The sequence below is a fragment of the Mya arenaria genome, chromosome 17 (assembly GCF_026914265.1).
Source record: "Mya arenaria isolate MELC-2E11 chromosome 17, ASM2691426v1".
Lineage (NCBI taxonomy): Eukaryota > Metazoa > Mollusca > Bivalvia > Myida > Myidae > Mya > Mya arenaria.
In genome coordinates, this window is record NC_069138.1 from 37531458 (window position 1) to 37551895 (window position 20438).

Sequence of the window (20438 nt, forward strand, 5' to 3'; positions counted from 1 at the left end):
AGAGGCGTTTTATTTCTATATACGACTACATTCATACATCAGATGTATGTTTAAACTTTTGGCTACTGAGCTTGTTTCTGTAGTTTTTCACATTAGAATGGAAATTAATTGCAAAGTGTTTTTATTTCTTATTGAGCACCCTATGATCCATTTTTGCCTCCTTATAGGGACTATGGGTCAGGGCAATTCCAGTGGACCCTCACAAAGAAAATACTGCAGTCATCCACAACATATAGAATACAAAGTGCATACTCAATGTCTTTCGCGATTTGTAGTTTAACACAACAAAATAATAAAAGAAAAAAAAGCAACATTGTTAATGTTAATTTTGTCACCTTTTTAATCGGATTTATGAACGGGCTGTCATGATATAAATGTGGAATATTATAAAGAAACAAACAAAAAAACCCCACTAAATTCTGATGATTGCCGTCGACCTGACACATTTACCATACTAATGTTAGATGACGAAAACCCTCTCATCAATGCTCCGAACATTCATAAACCAACGATCTAGCATTTTTTATCGACTTGCAGACTACAGCAACAAATGCGCAGCTGTATAATAAATTATGTTCTTTGATAACAAAATATCCACCAGAAAAAGTTCATAAAGGTCTTATTAAACTCACAGTAATGAGCTTATGAAGGTACCTCGTTACTCTTCTTCACGTGCGTTAATGCTTCCTCTCAGTTGAGTGATGTTGTGTGAATCTACTGACGGATTCATTAGGAACAAGGAGGTGAGATGTAATCCATTGGCTTATACTAACTGACTAGTGTTAATAATTATGATACTTTTGTGTCATATTAAAGATATGCAATGCAAAGTATGTCTTTTATAGATCTAGGTTATATTTTGTTTTGTTTTACTTTCGCTACCATTGTCGTAATGTTTTATTTTAACTCCAATATTATTCTCTTTGATAAATGAAAATGATATAACCATGCATGTGTTTGGAATTAACTTATATTGATCTAAATGTTACTTTTATATTGGTCTGATTTAAAATTGTTAGATATAGTTACTGCACCCAAAACCCGAGTTCTTGAATTTATCAATGAGCTCTTCAGTTTGATTGTATTATTTCAATGATGTTTATGTTGGTGAAGTAAGTATTTTGTACCGTGTCGTCAAAGACAACGTTCAATAATTAAAATAAGTCTGCGTTGTAATTTAATAGCACAATAGATGCAGCACTGTTAAACACCACCTTATTGCTTTAGTTACGATATGGGAATTTATATCCCCAAAAAAGGCAAAGAAAACGTGTGGGTTTTTTTTTCGTTGTACAAAGGTGTATTTAATTGTGTGTTGATTGTGTACGAGTATAATCCCTCTGGGCCTGACGATTGGTCGGGTTTGCTGACTTTTGCAAAACGTGTGTGGCCGAGCACCTTTTGACGGAGTAATCTAAAACTAGGTGCACATGCTCAATACATGGTACTTTAAAATGTAATTTACATTAATGCAAATCTTATTTTTGTCGTGAAATAAAAAAAATCCTGTATTGTTTAAGGGATTGAAACTTGGTAAATATAACCATCAAAACAGTATAAATCCTTTAACACACGTGTCGTCAGTTTTTGGTTGATTAGTTCAAGAGTAAGTGTTGTGTGACAGAATTTCACTTCATAGACCTTCCACAGTGTCCGAAGGATTGATCTGAAATAGTGTATACATGTTACCACGAAATGTTAGAGTTTGTAAGTCGAGGCAAAGTGGTTCAAAAGTTACGTGCCATTAAAGTTTAAACTGATTTTTTGTCTTATACGGCTAAAAGCGGGGATCGTTCATTGATCACCATCTAGTGTCTTACTCACTTTTTGTCAGTTGCACCAGAGTCGTGCAAGATTAATATGCGCTTTCTCCAAGATTAACTTAACAGCTATATTGAAGTTTTGATCGAACTTCTTTCACACAATTTAAGAGTGATTGTTCAAAAATTGGATTCACATTTTCAAAATTTAATATTCCATTGTTTGGCATATTTCGCATGGCCAACGACTTATTTGTATAGAGTTAAGTTCTATATCTAAGTGTAAATGTATTTTACATTTGTACCAGTCCGAAAGTTTAGAGGAAATGTTTGCATAAGGTACACATGTCACCTAAAGAAATACTTAATGATTTATTTTCGTAAGCCTCAACCTTATCTACTTAGAGTGAATTACCCTCGAGTTTAAAACATTGGAGAGAAGAGAACCACTTTCACCGTTTAAGTGGTTTTCTTCTGATACATGGTACACAATGTCACAGTGAAGTTGAGAGAGTTTGTGTCTGATGTGGGGAATGGCAAAACACAAAGAGTTAAATGAACATGGCTTTAAATTTTACGATGATGAGTAGGAGTTATACTTAGGAGTTTTGGGTTTGCAAACTACTTCTACAGGTTAGTGTGTGTTTCGTTCATAACAATTATAAACATAACGACAATTATGAGTCATACTCATCGTCAGCCAGAGTTTGTTCTTCTTTGGAGTTACGTCTCCTGGAAAGTATACACTAATTGCTGTAAAACAGTTTAATTTCAGAGGTACAGTGTCAACATTTTCATGATATAATGCACCAGTGCCAATCATATGTTTTGCAATGGTCTGGTTGCAAATTGGAATAAGTTTCTTTGAAATAATTATACATAATTTATTTAGATGATTATCTAAAAACCTGTCTGATATGTAACATCCTTTGTCAGTGCGGTAAGCGGGGTCATCGATCCTGTGAAAGCTGTATGTATATAAAAATTATAGTACATTTTTATTTCAATATAACGTTAAAACAAGCATAATCACATTTGCACTCCATTCTATTGCTTCAAACACATTGATAGTATCGTTTTACATTTTAATATGTTTGTTCAGCAATAAAGATGCGCATATATAAACTGCAAATTTGCGATATCATGATAGTGTTACGGTTATCAAAAGAATACCATTTCTTTCAGAAACATTGCCTAAACTTTTTTCAAGATCAATAACCAGGCAAAACAATCAATGAGATTATTTAATTGCGGATTAGTAGGAAATAAAACTATATAAGTGTGTGTTGTTGTTTTTTGGCGATGGGGGGCGGGGCACTAGTATAATGTATACGTCGATCCTATTAGTCAAACATCCACTACACTAGTACAAAAATCAAAGGCAACTCACAGGCACACACACTCCATAGAAATATTAATAACGTTGTTTCATTTAAGTCTGTACACTTTGTCTCATCTCAAGTAATCACACTAAATTAGACAATTTCTATAGGACAGAAAGCTTTATTTCACTGTGGACATTGTGTGTCTGTGAAAGAAGCGATCCATCGATGACATGATACTTGGTGGCACTAAGCGTACACTGTCAAATCTGTACCCACACAGGCACACGAACAAGGTCGTTTGTCCTTCGAGATCTTTCCTAACACTATGGCCTGAATAAAATGACGATCGAATGTCACGACGACTACTGTATTGTATAATTATTCTAACTTGTAGCCGGGAATTATATCAGCAACGGTCGCGCTTTTTATTAAAATCCCGCATTGGCAGTTTTTGGTCTCGTTTATGACGTCTTCTTATATGTCTAAGAAAAATTAAACTTTGGTGTTTCCTAACAACAATATCCAAACGTCAAACGAATGAACAATAAAGGCAAATAATGCAATACACACACACATACGCAACCCACATCAGTATTGATATCAATGCTGTATCAAAAGAATTTGCAACTTTTCAACTTGGTTTACCTTCACAAATCAAAAACTATCGCATACAAACGAAAAATATGTCCATTGACGAACGGTCATATAATACGGCAAACAGAAAAATTCCTGTAAGAGGTATTGTAATCGTTCTATACTTGGGAGACACTGACTACAAACCGAGAAACATTTCTACGCATTCCGTGCACATGCCAGTGTAGACATTAGATCACTGCGAGCAAGTCTGTTTCTACCTTGTTCACTTTGACTAATCCAAAAGTATTTGCAAACAAACAGGCAATTGGTCAATAAGCAAAAGGCCATACAACACGGACTCTAGACAGTATGGGGCATTGCAAGTAACGTTGTAATGGCAAAATATGTTGGTTAAACCAAACACAAACTCCGATTTCCCTCCACATACGTACACACGACCGGTAGTGCCCATAGTCTTCACATATGAACCATCGAGTTGACTATTATCACTCAGGGGCCGAATCGATATATCATCTATCGTGACGAATATCAATGTGTTGTTATCACTCTAAATTACAGTCTTATGTTCGGGTCTAATAGCAACAGCTGTCGGACTTCGTTATCATATTTTTATCACTTTAATGATGACTCTTTCCATATTTAAAATATGAATGCTACTTTCGCCTTTGTACTTATTGCAACAACAAAACGTGTCTGCTGTAAATGATGCCCTTGCAGTTTATGCCAACAGGAGTGGGTTTTTTTATAAAATCTGATAAGGCCGAAAACGGAGAAGATGCGCTGTGCCTTACCTTTGGGTAGTGATGCAACGATTTCCGTATGACTCACTGTTGAAATACTATTTACGGTTTGGCCAAGCGTGAACTGTTGGCGTAAGCCTAAACCTTTCTTATCAAAACTCTTAAGTGTTGAATAGTTGTCGATAGACGCAATGACAAACAGCTGTTCGGACAATATGGTAATGTCATATACTGTTCTAGAAATAATATTTCGAAGTAAAGTTTTGGTAGTTTCTTGGATTCATCAGTTGGCGTTTGACCAGCTTGAATCCTGTCATTTGTATATATTCGCTTTCCATTCAGGCATGGAGGTAAAATCAGGGACATAAAATGCTTCATAGCATCGTTTAATAAGTCAAGTGGTATATAAATTGCCATCAGTATTGCATTATATCAGTATTTCCTTTATGTATTTTTTTAAATATAAAATGTTTATAAGACCTAATTATCTTAATGTTTCGTACACTTTCACTGTTATGATATCATGAGCAGACAAATATTAAAATACTATCAAAGCTTAAAGCAAAATCTAGCGTATAATATTGTCTACTTTCTCTGATTATATTTTAACTTTGACCTTTACCCACCATCTTCTATAATTTCAAAGTTTACTTCCATCAGGTCTAAACTTCAATTATATATGCGAATATGCGATGGCCAGAGAAGGCTTAAATGCACCGGTCCAACTATATCCGCTTCATACAGCCTGCTTTCAATTCCGTGCAAATCTAAGACACGCACCCTTTAGCGCCTTTTATTTTTTATAAAAAAAACACGTTTTGTTTATGTTTACAAATATGTTACATTCTATTTCAAATCTCTTTGATTATTTTGATGTCAGATTGTAAGTGGTGTATTGATGTTGCATACAGTTTAGTTATGAGAGCTAAAGGCTTGATATATCTAAGTATTTTCTACGAACAGGACTTGCCGTGATGGAATCATCATGTCATATTGAGTTTTCGATTTCTCAACAGGTCAAGGCTACTCTGCTTTCAAACTAGGTATGCATGTGTTTTTGTAAAGATGACGATGGGATCTCGCTTCAGTATAAAACAATTCCCACAATACGGCAGTGCACATCTTAAGATAACCCGTCATCAATCTGTAATACCTGTCGGTGTCTTGCATTGTTCATTTAGTGAGAAAACCTGGACGCTTAGAATAGTAAACTTCCTCTGTTTCAAATAACGATTCTTCTGTATAAAAAATACTTCGCAAAAAGATAGTAAATCATTATATCGAGGATTCAGCGCAAGACAGTCGTAATTCCTTCTATTTTCATTTTAAGCTATAACTTGTTTCGCTTTCACTGAGCACTTTAATATCTGATACCGTACGTCACAATTGTCTTTTAGGGGTTTTAATACTGATGAAACATAGTTAAATGTAAAGGCTTTGATGCAAACATTAGGGGCCCATTTTTGCAAAAACAGACACATTATCGCGATGCGTACTGGCTATATTTCTTTTTACGGTAGCATTGTGAAGATGATATAGAATTGCATATTTCTATTATATGGTTTGTATCGGCGTCGACATATTATTGCGGTAAGTACCTGCTGTAGTGTTTTTGCAGTAGAATTATGGGGATGATATGGAAGTGCATATTAGTGTAATGAGGTTTGCATCGAAATCCAAATTGGTTTTTCGTATTAGATATTGTCCAATATGTAAATGCCAATTATATTGCAAATCCTTCAAGATAAAGTCACAATATGTTTTAAACGTTTCTGTATCTATATCTAAATGACTTCTTTTAACCCTTTTGTCCTTTTTTAACCACCAGAATGATAAAAAAATGCATTTATCGCAATTAAATAATGAAACAAAACCGAAAGAATATAATTGAAATTTAGCGCGCTTATATATTTTGTTTTTTATTGTATTAACTAGCTGTGTAATTAACCTTACTCACAGTTTGTGTGTTATATCATATTCCTTTTAATTTCTACCAAGACATAGACTTTCATTTAATCAAAACGTCCATGAACTGTGTGTAAATATATATACATATATATACACCAGAAAACCATTGATGCAAAGCAGCACAAGGCGCCTTGTAGTCCCTGCATGATAAAATATATTATAATAGAAACAATCATGTTTTTTTATTTCAACAAAATAGAGCTCAATTACCCAAATATCCTATTTTTGCGTTCCTGCTGACTTTCTTACCTTATTTTAAACTTAAATAGGAAAAATTGAAAACGTTTTTAAAAGTGGTACTGATAACATTGTAGTAAGCTCAGTGATCTTTTTTAAAAGATTTTAAAATCAATTTGAAGAATATAATTAAAACATTGCATATTCTAGACTTGCAATAAATAGTTGACTTTTTATTGACCTTGAATTGGCATTGTTACGTTTCCATTTTGTTATCAAAGCAAAGAAAGAAAGCATATCATACAGATATACTTTGATACACAGTTGGCATAAGTATATAAAAAATATACGGTATAGTTGATTAATACATTATATTAAAATGCTTTCACTGTAGCATGCTTGTTATGCTGGTTTAAACATAATATAGTTGACATTCTCGCGAACTTGTATAAACCTTACTTTTAAACCGTCAATACATAGTTTTACGGAAGAAATGGCATTTTGTCGGATTCTGATGAACCAAGGCTGAACGACTTTTCTTGGCCTAATCATTTAACGTATTCATTTAACACAAGGGAGGTAAATGTACTATGCAAGTATGTATAGCTGTAGCTTAACTGCTGGGACACTTTCACATACGTAATTATGTACTTCTCGAACGGATGTGTATGAAACAATGAAGTTACATGTTTAAAGAATAATTTATATATCGTGTACTTCCGGATTATTGACACGCGAATGTAAGGTGGGATTGAATAGAACAAAAGATAGGAAAAATGGGTAAGTAAAATAACAATGATCCGCTAAAATTGATAGGTGCATGCATGCTATGTCGTAATATCAATAATATTTGCGGTAAGTGCTCACCGACAAAAGTGAACTTGGCTTTCATCATTCATTTCAAATAAGGCTAACAAAAGTACTACCGTATGTTTTATGTTTCCATTGACATGATTAAATTGCCGTATTTTTGGCGTTGAAAAGCAAGCCTTTAAAATGATTCTTGTCAGGACATACATGAACGAGAAAACATTGAATATACTAGAGCGCTATTGCGGAAATTTAATTTCTGTCTCAGGAGTTGCGGGTGACATTACTGCGTTGAAGACCGTTGTCACGAACAACGTTCAATAATTATCCTGCGAAATAGGTGAACTGCGTTGTAATTTATGCGCACGGTAGTTTTATAGAACGGTTACGCCCATTTTACTTGCAACCGTTCAGAGATGGCAAACCAAAAAGCAAGAGGAAAGAGAACACTCTAAAAGGCAAATTAAGTATGTTACCTATCGTAGCTGCCTTAACCTTTAATCAACGCCCATCGCCAACCGATATTTATGGAGTTCTGCATGTTTTAATAAACGCTTCGTGCAAAAAACATTCCCCCAGTTCGTGAAATAAACATATGTCTTTATGATTCATCAATTTATATCTGAGCGGGTGAGATACAAGTTGAAATATTAAAACTCGTAAATCAAAATTTAGCATTAATTTTAAGGGTCATGCCAAATGCTTATACACGACGCCTGTTTGGTTAAACTGTAACAGCTGTGCATGCTTAAACTAGTACATGTTAGCTTGTTAGAAATTTTACTAACTATGCATGTTTAAACATGAAAGTTCCATTCGTGAAAGACATAGTTGATCACATTAAAACAACACATTCTTAGCTGTGTTCTTCGGTCGAATAGTGCATGGTAAAAATGACTTAGTATGTACGTTTCAGTTACCAAAGACGATATTGTGATAGTTATTTCAGGTGTGTTGTTTTGTAGCATTGCGCCTCTGTTTTGGAGTTCATTGCAATTGGGTTAATGTTTGGGTAACTGTACAGGCCCTGGTTGTGTCCATTGTTTTATCTACTATATTGTGCCCTAGCTTGAAATGGCTCTTTTTGTGAAGCCGTATCTATTGTTAAACACAAGTGTTGGGTTGAACACTTATAGCAATGCTGTCTGTTTTCCTTGACAGTTCCTTAGCGGTATAACCACAATTGTTATCATAAAACTATATTTAAATATTGATTGGGACTGTCGTTGCTGTCTTATGAGTCTCTTGACGATTGCTTGTTCGGCTTTCACCTTTTCTTATCTTATTCCATTTAACATTATCTCAGTAACTATTTGGCTGTTGTGGTTTACAATTGCCTTATTTGTATATTTTTTTATCTTGAATACATACACTTCTTCATGGCTTGTTTAACAATCATGGCATCATTCATGTCGCTTACCGGTAGTATACTCAGTATGCGTTGTCCCTGAATAGCTGTCTGTCATGTTTGGTTATTTGATCTTACCTAATAAAACATATACTGCTTGATACGGTATTTTGGTCGTTAGATTATAATTAAATGTATGCTTCTTTGTTTTCTTTGTATTTGTATTTTATTAAGATGATTGATTGTGAAGTCTGCTGAAAACTCCCTAACATCATAGTAAATCTGAAGTCTAAAGATCCAATATCAGTAGCTTTATCTACGCCTTGAAAATAATGAAGTTGTTTATTTTTTTTTCATATTGTTTTGTTTTAATTTACCTTGTGAAAATGAAGAATTGAAGACAGGTAAACGTCCGTTACTTCAAAATCTTACTATCATCTTATTAAATACAAGCGGAATGTCATTGCCCCAGGTTTGTGCAGGAATATTGAAACGTTCTGCAGAGTTTTGTTGTCTCGTGAATATCACTTTAAGCCAATTGTTTTCGATGATTTTGGTTTCTCAATCAATCTAAATGTGTTTAATTCAAGTGTTGAATAAAGTGTTCCTATCGTTGACGGCGAAACGAATGCTAAAGTATTAGTATTCTTGCATCGGATGTCCGTATGATTAACAGCATATTCACCTAATTCTTTTAAATGCTCATAGCAAGCTATTGTTATTGGTAAGTGTCCGTCGTCAACGTTTTGCATGTGAATAACCACTCTAGCAATTTTGCCCTGAATGCTTTCAATATCTTCAAATTGTGTGTCTCTATGAAATATGTTCACTAACTTTCTATTTGTTTGTGTCTTATAAATAGGTATCATAAAACAATATAGAAATTGGCAATTGAATATGTTATTCGGATGTAAAAAAGGTATTCAGCGCATGTTTATTAGTGCTGCTGTATCGTTATTTTGAATCTCAGGTATAAAATTTAAAATCCTGCCAAGATCGTTTTGTCTTCATACTTTGTTTATTTAAAAGAAGATAAAAGTACCTGTTGAATATAGTTTCGAGTTGTGTCATTTTATATAGCCTGAAATACTGTTGTCAGAGTGTGACATGAATATGTTTAATTAGATGTGGGGTTTTACTTACGGTAACAGCATGGTCACAGCCTTTTGTGATTTTACTGAGCTGTCGAATCGGTAGTTACCCACTTTTGATCAATAACAAGGTTTGTGAGAGTGAGGTTGTGCACGCAAACTGGTTTAAACCCCTAGTAAATTGACATTTTACTGACCGTTCCAAGGTGGTACCTAACAATCCTTGATAAACATACCTAGTTTTGTATATATAGTATGTATGCACTGTAGTGTTTGTGGAGTTTTGTGCTGTTCTTCCATGTTGCTTGTTTGTGATTTTTTGTTCTTATGTTCTATGTCTTTGGCGTTTACCCAGTGCCATTAAACTGGGTTTATGTTTAAACTTTTTGCTACTGAGCTTGTTTCTGTAGGTTTTAGCATAAATATAGTGCCTCTGTATACTTCATATTTGTATCACCTTGTATCGGGGTAGATGTCATTTACTTGATTAAATGGGGATTTTTTGTTTGTAACATAAATACAAGAGACGAACATCCGGATCTAAAGAACACGTATTATTTTTACTACACCGTCGGATTAAGTGAAAATACAGAAACATTATTTCAAATACATCACAATTGAACAATTTAGACAAAATTGAAAAAGAAAATGTTGGTAACTGTTCACGAATTATTTCCATTAACATACACAATCTGGGAATGGTCATTTGCTTGCAGAAAATGTCAGTGTCTCTGAGTATATCCAAACTACTAAAAGATGGATTGAATTATCATAGGTACGTTTTCCTCAAACTAAGCTTCTCCAGCCATTTGTCGTATCCATGTTATATACTATACTTGGTAATTTTCGGCTAGCTTCGTGTCTTAAGGAAAAAACCTTTCGTAACTAAACACAACCGATGATATATCATCAATAGTGAAAAAGAAATGTTGTCGTTTTTTAAATTAAACATCTATAGCTCTTCGATTTAAACACAATATTGCATGCATAAACGAAAACAATGAATAGTTTTGCAATATATTATTTACAAACAACATCCAGAAAGCGAAAGGACTAATATTAACGGTTATATATGTGAGCATGTCGTGGCTGTGTTACAAAAATAACTAGTTTTATTAAACAGGTTTTTATTATCAGATTTAATTGAATGATATTATATATTTTAGACAAAATATCTAAGAATATAAGTTTTTCGTTTATCTTTGAACATTGAACAAACTCAAATAAAATGAATTTAATATTGTTTGAATAACAAAATTTACATGTTACGACACAGTTGTTTTAAAGGGTATTTGTGTGATGATTGAATAACATTAACAATACTAACATAAATAGTTTGATTCATTTGGTCTTAAGAACGACTCAGCACGCAACATATGCTTTATAGTCAGTGTCGTCTGTGTTTTTAACACAGTTCAAACTAGATTTAGAACGCTTTGAAAATTTTAACCCCCATTAATGTTCACTGACCAATGGAAGGGGGTAACCCATTTCAATTGAATAGTACGGATATATATATTGTTATATTCTACAGGGTAAGATTATGTTGTTGGTATGTAATCTCATATTTTTCCCTTTTAACGGTGAAACTGATGCCTGATGGATATATCAGTATAATGATCGTGTATGTAAATATGTCCTGTTTATGACTCGTTTTGATCAAATCACTACAATGGCTAGATGATAGGAACTTCCCTCGTAATATGAACGAGTCCATCCAGCCAAAATAAAGTGTCATTCAACACAATGGATTATGATGCATCGGGGGAAATGATCCCCACAGACATGTCACAAATAACTACTCGTGTCTAAATATTTATAATTCGTACTTGATTTTCTGAACGATAAAATTTGTGTTCATTTTCCATGAACCGGTCGACCCTTCGTGACCTTTGTAGGCGGAGTTTTGCAAGAAAGCAACGCTCTGATTGGGCGCTGGTGAATCACCGTGCGTAGAGATCTTACTACAATTTTTTTAATCACAAGAATGATACGATGGTATCTGTCAATCTATCATATTAAAGAAGAACATTTTAAAATTGCATAACTTAAGATAAAACAACATTAAGATATATGAAATGATCGAAGACTGTCAAAGCGACATGTATTTTTCGAGTAAGAACTATCGTCTAAAAATGTCAATTCGAGAAGACTTGCACATCATTAAATTACAATTTAATGGAAAGCATTAAAAGGCGACACAACAAAAATAAAATTATGACACATTTTTTACCTTAAACTGTTAAACTGAACGTAATCCATAAACTCATCGTGACAACATTTTTATGCCCACTTACATTGGTCATGCATATGTAATACAGGAGTTAAAACATATCGATATTTTGTATATATTAAAAGAAGAACTTTACAAACAAAATCATTATTACTACCATATATAGTACAGTAGCTACGAAATGATTGAAAAGATTTTTTTTATTTTCTACTGCAAATTATTATTTTCATAATGCGGATGATAAAAAGAACGCCTAGCTTAAAGACCAAGGGCGATAAGCGCTCTTACCATTGACATTTGTTTTTGCGTTTTGTTCCTTTTATTCTTCTCGAACTCTTTTAGGTCAAAACAATTTTAAAAAATGTAAACATAAAAAACAAACACAAAAACAACAGAAAAATGTAAATATAAGTATTGATTCTTATTTTTGTGCTTTCATGCAATATAATCGCTCGGCCGCGATTTTGCAAATTGTCCAAAAATCGCTAGCGCGGTTCATGCATTTGCAAAATTTGCATTTGCGGCCGAGCGTTCATACTGCATGAGCGCACAAAAAATAAGAATTAATCCTTAATTATCCATAAAACATATGCACTTAGTAACGCTAAGCATTCACTGCCATGTATTCCTTAAAACCAATCAATGCATTTGTATGTGGCACTCTTCGAAAGAGGATAGGCTTAACCATAGGTTATTTCAACGCATAGAAATAGAAGTGGATATGGAACATTCCATGAGATATAATGGGGTCGGGCCAAACTTTATTACAACATTAGCAAAAGGTCCTCTCCTTTTCAGTCAAACAAGTAATAAAGCTGAAAAGAATTTGGTTTATACGTTCATAATAAATGTTATTGACGCAAATTTGCGAAGAAAACCTATTAAAAGTAATTTATCAATAAAAAGGAACAAAGAACGTTGATAGTAATGCACATATTTACCCATTCAAATTATTTTAAATTCTACTAGAAGTTTAAGCTTGATAGAAATTCAAAAGAAGATGAATTGGAAATACAGATAAAGGAAAGGGGATAAAATTGCATCGCAATAAAAGAATTGATATGCTAGTCTAAATTCAGTTCATTTTTACCCTATCTTATTATGTTTTGCAAATATTGTTGAAATATTTCATTTACTTGCAGGTGATGAAATTAGTGACGAAAAGGTTTTACAACAATTGGCAGCCTGATGTCAGAGCTTTAACAAATGAGGTCAACTGAAATCACGTAGTGCCCCGTACCCTAACCCAGTCGTCTTACATGTCTTCGTCGTTATCAGCATCACCGCCTTGTGAACGGGGTCAAATACTGACCAGTCTGATAGGAGAGATATACAAGCTTCCGCTCTGCCACGATAAATGAGGTGGCACGGATTTATTTAAACAATACTCTTTGGATTTACACAGTGTTCTGTGAAACAGTTGAAGCAAACGATACAAGTTTCGAAATTGTAACCTTAAAACGAGTTTTGAAGGAATGTGAATAATTTACAAAGACTTTAAATTTTAAAAGGATATTATTACTTCAGAATCCATTCATATCTACAAAGAGCAGTAACCTCTCATAAAACGTAAAAGCATTGTAAATTTTTGTATTAGTAACAAGTGCATGTAGTATGTGTATACTAACACGTGTGTGAACAAATCAGTGTTTATAAATGAAACTCTCAATAAACAATAACTTAAATTGATAAACGAGTAATAACATATATAAAGTTTGTGTCAAACACAATAAATTTCACTTCCATATTTTAGCTCTATGATCATATTGACGTAGATCGGGACGATAAAGATGTAAATTCGACTATTGAGAGAAACAACCCAATGGAAATGATACTATTATCTGTCTAATTTTTTAACCACTAGGAATTTTCATTTCTGCAGTTTGGATAGCGTGTCTGCTAGGTTTTCTCAAAGGAGGCGGGACCAGATAATCGGATTTCGCTGTATAAAAGTGTGGCTTGATTAGATAGGCATTGGACTTTACTTCAGTGGGTTCCAGAGATCGGAAATATCAGCTTGTTTTCAATTGTGGAATTTAAACAAAAGCGTATGTTATCAGAAAATGGTTATGGAAGTCATCAGTTATTTTCAAATCAACATTTAGAAACAGTGTTTGATAAACAGTGTGTGAATAGCATTGGTAGCAAAATGAATAATTCCACGGACGTTTTAGATCATAATCAGACAGAGAGCTTAGACGAATTGAACGATCGTTATGCGAGAGCATTGCTTCCGCTTACAATAACGTTTGGCTTCTTTGCCGTTTTCGGATTCTTTGGAAATCTTTTAATTTTACTCGTTTTCTCTTTGAGTCGGGATTACAAGCGGAATAATTTCAAAGTGTTCGTCCTGACTCTTGCAGTGATAGACATGGTGATATGTATAACTTTGATACCGGCTGAGATGGTAAAACAGAGGAAATACTTCGAGTTTGGGGATGTGGTCACGTGCAAGGTAAAGTGTTTTTTCAACGTGTTTGGGGCAACTTCGTCATGTCTCGCCCTCTTGGTCATCTCAATAGATAGGTTTAGAAAGGTGGTGCAGCCATTCAAGAAACAAATGTCACCAGCGATTGCAGTACGAATTTTGATGGTTGTTGCTTGTGTATTCCCTATACTTTTAGCTGTACCCGGAACTATTATGTGTGGTATAAAAACAACAAATATGACGAATATACATGGAGGAAACACCACTATACATCTATGTGAAACGGGGGAAAAGTACGGGAAATCCATATGGAGAACAGTCTACAAAGTCTTACTCCTTGTTTTGCTGGTCGGAATTTCTGTAACGTATATAGTATTATACACATTTGTGATGAAAGAAGCTGCGAAACAAATAAAAGCTATATCCATGCAGCGCAATAATTCATCGTATGAAACGGTGTTAAGTTCCGGGATTTATAATCAAAATACAGTTGTTCACGAAACACCAGAGGCTGGTCGTAAATACATGGGGACAAATGAACACGGAGGAAGTAACGTCTCAATACCCAATCAAATTAAAAACGGATCACTCTCCAATGGATCACTTAAGAATTGGGTTTCAAACCACAGAAAGAGCATTAAACAGAATATTAGAATAAGTGGTCGATCACAGAGAACCAAACGTTTTCCCACAAAGACTTTTATTTGGTTTATATTGACTATTGTGTTTATTGTTACGTATGTTACGCATAATTTAATGACTTTGAAAGTTGAAAAGATTGTCAATATGTCATCAAGTGAATTCACTTTGTTTTCATTTTTCTTTCGTATATATTTCTTAAATCATGCCATTAATCCAGTTGTGTATGCTATATTTGTCAAAAGGTTTAGGAGCTCTTGCAGAAATGTGCTTCCTATTTTGTTTTCAAAACTAAGACAATGTTGTATAAGATAGCATGTTTTTATTATAATTGTGTATTTTTTATTCTGTGATATAAAAGCCTGTCAAACAACATAATGATTATGGTCGGAGCCATTTTCTTAACTGATTCGACTGACGAGTCGCTGCGATAAATGAGGTTTTGACGATATAAAGTATTAAATATTTTTCTGGCATTTTTTGATAGAAGCCAAAATACAAGAATTGCGAGAAATGCATAAAACAAATCGCTCTGAATCGTCAACATATAATAGTTGCCGTTCTGTTTTTGGTGGAGCAATTATATTTTAACTGTTTTTTTTAAATAAAATTGCCTTTTTGAACTGACTATAATTTTAGAACAATAAGTCTTTTCTATATTTTGTAGTATCAGAGTGGAACGGTATAATTGCAAATAAAATGAAAATCAAACTATATTATTCGATGAGTATAATCGCAAATGTACAAAGGATATCTGGTGTGTACTTTTAACGGTTTTATCGAGTGTGACTGGAAGAAACCCAAATAACAAGGGGAGTTTCAATATATTCCTTTCAAAAGTTATTTATATCTGGATAAAGAAGTATGTTAAACACTCATACGTAATGGAAGGTTTCAAAATGTAGAGTTTTACGACCGATGACAAGGCGTGAACCGTATTTAGGAATAAAATGCCGGTACAAAGTAAGTGTCAATTTCCAGGTTTCACAAAAAAATCTTTGACGCCTGAAATCCGATTGGACAGTAGTAACAACAATCAAATCTGTAGCCGAAAAGTCCTTGCTTAGTTTGTTATGCGACGTATTTTCATGGCCGAAACCAGGCACATGTGTCTATTGTTTTCACTTTGTTTGCTTTGTCTTCACATCGTTCTCTCAAATACATATACTGGTAGGCATTGCTTACGTGATTGTTTTCGACTTCGCTAATTGTATTAAGAATAATAAGGAATTTTCAAAAACACAAACATCATTTTGTCACAAAGGAACGCTGTTGGAATAATTATATTGCACTTCGACATATTATAAACCGATCAATTGTTTCACAAAGCTGATAAGGAGCTAATATGCCAGAAATTCTGATGGCAGTTTTTTATGCTGTACTTGGAATATATCTGAATGCAAAAGATTTTTGAATAACGAGATTTAAATATACATTTAACGACGTTGTTTATCTGTTTAAACAACGCAGGTGAAACCGGTATAAGCCTCACAGTATTTATGTGACATAACATTAAATTATATTCTGCAATTAAGCGTACATTCATAACGCTGTCTGAGAGATGCAAACAATATTATCTAGATTATAGCATCGTATATTTCAGGCAAGCTAAAGCCATTAAAATTATTTTTGAGACTATTAGTCATGCATTATGTAAAATAATTGAGAGAGCTGTACCATTACCGTACACTCCTTGGTCCTCTTGTTTCCGTTATAATGTTAAATCATTAGAGCTTCAACAAAAACGAGACCAATGCAGAACTTTCAACTATTGTTTATTTTGTTTTTAAGATTCGTTATCATTAAATTAAAGCTGTTCATTAACATTCACACAAAGAACAATACATACACTCCGAACAATATATCAATGATGAAAACAATGCAATTCAAAAATGTTTTATTTTAAATTTTCTTGTATTTTAAACCCTTGAGGACACTGTTATGAATCTCAATTATAAAAGCAGGTCTAGAATACTTAACACTTTATACTGATATGTAGGACAGGCTGGTATTACTTGATTGTTTTAATTGTAGGACAGGCTGGTATTACTTGATTGTTTTAATTTACAACACTGGAATCTAATAATAATGTACAAAACACTTGTTTGCACGTGTTTAGAGCAGCTCTCATTGTTGTTGAAATATGCGTATGACTACTCACCGGCAGTAATAAAAAAAAACATCCTAATACTGCATGCAGGTCTGTTATTTAAGAAGTTTATCGTTTCAAAATCTATGAATACCTCAAACCTTTCTTCTAAGAATAAGATTAGGCGCTCAAAATGTGAAACGTGATACTGTGGCAACTGAATAAAAACATCTGGAGTAAATATCTATAAACTAGACCCTCATTTTTGTATCTGACGAGAAAGAAATGAACGTGTGAACGTCATCATGTTATTGCCTCTAAGGAACATTAAACTTTAGTTCGTCTGAGTTTTGATTGGTGCTTATATCTGCCTACATTTGTTTCGTTTGAAAATGAATATAGATGACTTGTGTGCCAAGCAATGGGATCAAACACAATCAAAAGTTATTTATATCTGGATTAAGAAGAAATGTCGCATTAATATGTCGTATCTTTACCAAGTAATTTGTATTTTCGTTCTCGTGGATTGAAATATCTGAAAAAAACTTAGCCCTTTCGGCTGACTTGACATCTTTGCTGATGTTTCCAATTGATATATGATTTTGAAAAAAGGGCAACTTTTGTAAAGGTACATTCAAACGAAATATGTATTGCAGTATATTTTAACGTAGTTACATTAACAATCACTGCACACTCAAAATATTTTTTTCACAAAATTGCACGTGTACAGAAATCCAGGTGCGAACTTTTTTTTACAGATTGAACAATGAAAAACATGGCGTCAACACATACCTTCATGTACATTAGTGGCCAGTTGGAGTGAGTTTACATGTATTGCGATTTATCTCTAAGTAATCGATATCTGGATAAGTTTCTCTTGGAAGTGCTTTCTAGTCGTCCAAACAATCGATATATCATTTTATATCGTATTTGGCTTGTCGGTATTGTCAATAAAACCGAGACTGATATTTTCATAATTTTCATGTTTTCTTTCGTCCAGAGTTTGTTACGAGGCCCGCATAAATTAGCCGCCTCAGTAGAGCTAAGTATAGCTGTTCCTTAATACCCTACGGTCTTTTTTTTCTATATTAAACATCATAATCTTAATTGATAGAAGTATCGAGTTAATGCAGTAACAACTATATAGACAAATCCAGTAGTCAATCATGTGCGCTGAAAAATATAATTGGTTTGCTCGCCTAATGCTTCTAATTTTCTTAAAGCAGCACATGGTGTGTATAAATTATAAACGTTCTGTCAGGCAAGAATCTCGGGAAAAGTCAATTAAATTAAATACATTGAGGTGACTGCACCACAGTTTATAACGTTCAACATGTATGTAACTAAAAATTGTAGTTAATTTTTGACTGCAGTAGTTTCCATTGTTATCTATGGAACTAAGGTATTGAAAGTTTCATCGATGATAACTATTGTATTAAAACAGACTATTTCATATTACTTGTTAGAAGTCGTATAAATATATCTAATATCTAAACCTCTATATCGGATCAATCCCAAAATAGTAATTCTAAAGCAGAATAGGCCCGGAAATAAATATTAAATTAGCACATGTATTGCTTTGATTCATAATGCAAATAGCAATGAAATGATGTCTTATAAATGTTAATCATCGTCAATAATGATGTTTCATCAATTTCTTACATAATAATGCGAAATACAGCTGCTCGGTTTAAGACTTTATGCGCAATGTGTTCCCCAATAACCATGCTCATTGATGATTGTCTTGAAAATATCCCTCCGCGTCCAAAGAAAACAAAATAGTGACAAGATCGTTAAAGGCATCAAATGTGTTCACACTCAAGAAACAGATACAGGCTGAGGTAAGTCAAACTGTCAGACAGCGAAATGATTTAGGGCTGATAAAATTATAATTGTTTTATTTCATCTTATTTTTTGTCAACTAAGTTCCATTTGCTTAACGATCATTCATCAAGGACATTTATCTAATTTGGTATTTAATTGTCCTTTTCCATTCTTTTTACCTGTTTAAGTGTGGCTGTTTTGTAACATTGAACAGTTGGCACTGTTGCTCCAGCCGGACCCATTCGTCGACATGTTGTGTCTATATTCGGACGTTGAACTTCGTTATGTGTCAATGCGTATTCTGCATTTGTCTTCAAGTTGATTCGGCTCCCTTAATAAGACAATGTGAAGTTGAGTTCTCATGAACTAGTTTAATTCCCTTGTAAACTCCCATTCAGCTGACTGTTCAAAGGCGGTAAATCCTACATATACGAACAAATATATGTAAGGTGTGGTCAGTCTGTGCTTTATGCTTCCTAGGTTTCTCTCAATTGTATATGTTAGCCTTTTAATAGGGTCTTCGTTAGGAATGTGACCTCTTGATTTGTCTACGTGGCTTTCATTGCATTTTTTATCTGATGGCGTTTGGTGTGTCTTAAAAACAGTCTAAATGATTCTGAAAAATAGAAAAGGTCTTCACAGGGATTATTTTTGAGTGTGTCCCTTTAATTTTCATTGTAGTATTAAGCCTTGGCTAATTTGAAGCATTTACAGTCGTTTAAATTCACAAAAAAAGAGTGTAAGAGTTGTGCCATATTTTTGATATATGTTGAGCTTGGTCCGAAATGCAAGAATGGATGATTTATGTACGTGTTCCAGTTGTTTATAGCTCTTTCGTAACATCTAATGAGCATGTTAAGCACCACAACTTAAATTGATAAAAATGATAACGTGTAAAAACAAACATCCTTTTCAACTCAACATAACGCCTTATGTAAATCAATTATAAAGTAATCTGTCAATCATGAATCTCAGGGTAAAAGTTGGTTAAAACAAATGCAGGACGGGGGATAGGGCACAATCCATAACTCTGAACAACTTTCCATTACATGTCTAAGTATCAAAGTGGGAGGTATAGAACTTCTGAAAATAAGGTTTCATGAGTTGTGAATACATCGTTGAACATTGTGTACACCTCACAAATGAATCAGTGTATGATATAAAACTCTTTTTCATAATCAACATGCATTCATGTCGGGTTTATAACAAAACAGTAATAAACATCATAATGCATGTTGTTGTTTTTTTACATTTTTGTTCATATCTTTGCTAAAATATACAATACAGTTTTATTGAATGTAATTAATTCATTGCTATCGCAGTTTTATATCCCAGACAATCTCTTTTTATGCAACGCTCGAATTCATTTATGAAACATTTTAACAGATGGGAATTATTTATAAGTGAAA

At 33.6% G+C, this 20438-nt stretch overlaps 1 protein-coding gene across 2 annotated transcripts; it reads left to right on the forward strand.

Annotated features, from left to right (window-relative positions):
* Window positions 1-2281: 2281 nt before the first annotated feature.
* Window positions 2282-15794, forward strand: LOC128224523 (alpha-2A adrenergic receptor-like). Of its 2 annotated transcripts, none has more exons than XM_052934396.1 (2): window positions 2282-2393; window positions 13192-15794. In XM_052934396.1, exon 2 carries the CDS (start codon window positions 14100-14102, stop codon window positions 15429-15431), a length of 1332 nt encoding a protein of 443 aa, XP_052790356.1. In that variant the 5' UTR covers window positions 2282-2393; window positions 13192-14099; the 3' UTR covers window positions 15432-15794. The 2 variants fall into 2 exon arrangements, with proteins under 2 accessions (XP_052790356.1, XP_052790355.1); XM_052934395.1 differs by lacking the exon at window positions 2282-2393 and adding an exon at window positions 7223-7347.
* The last annotated feature ends 4644 nt before the right edge of the window (window positions 15795-20438 follow it).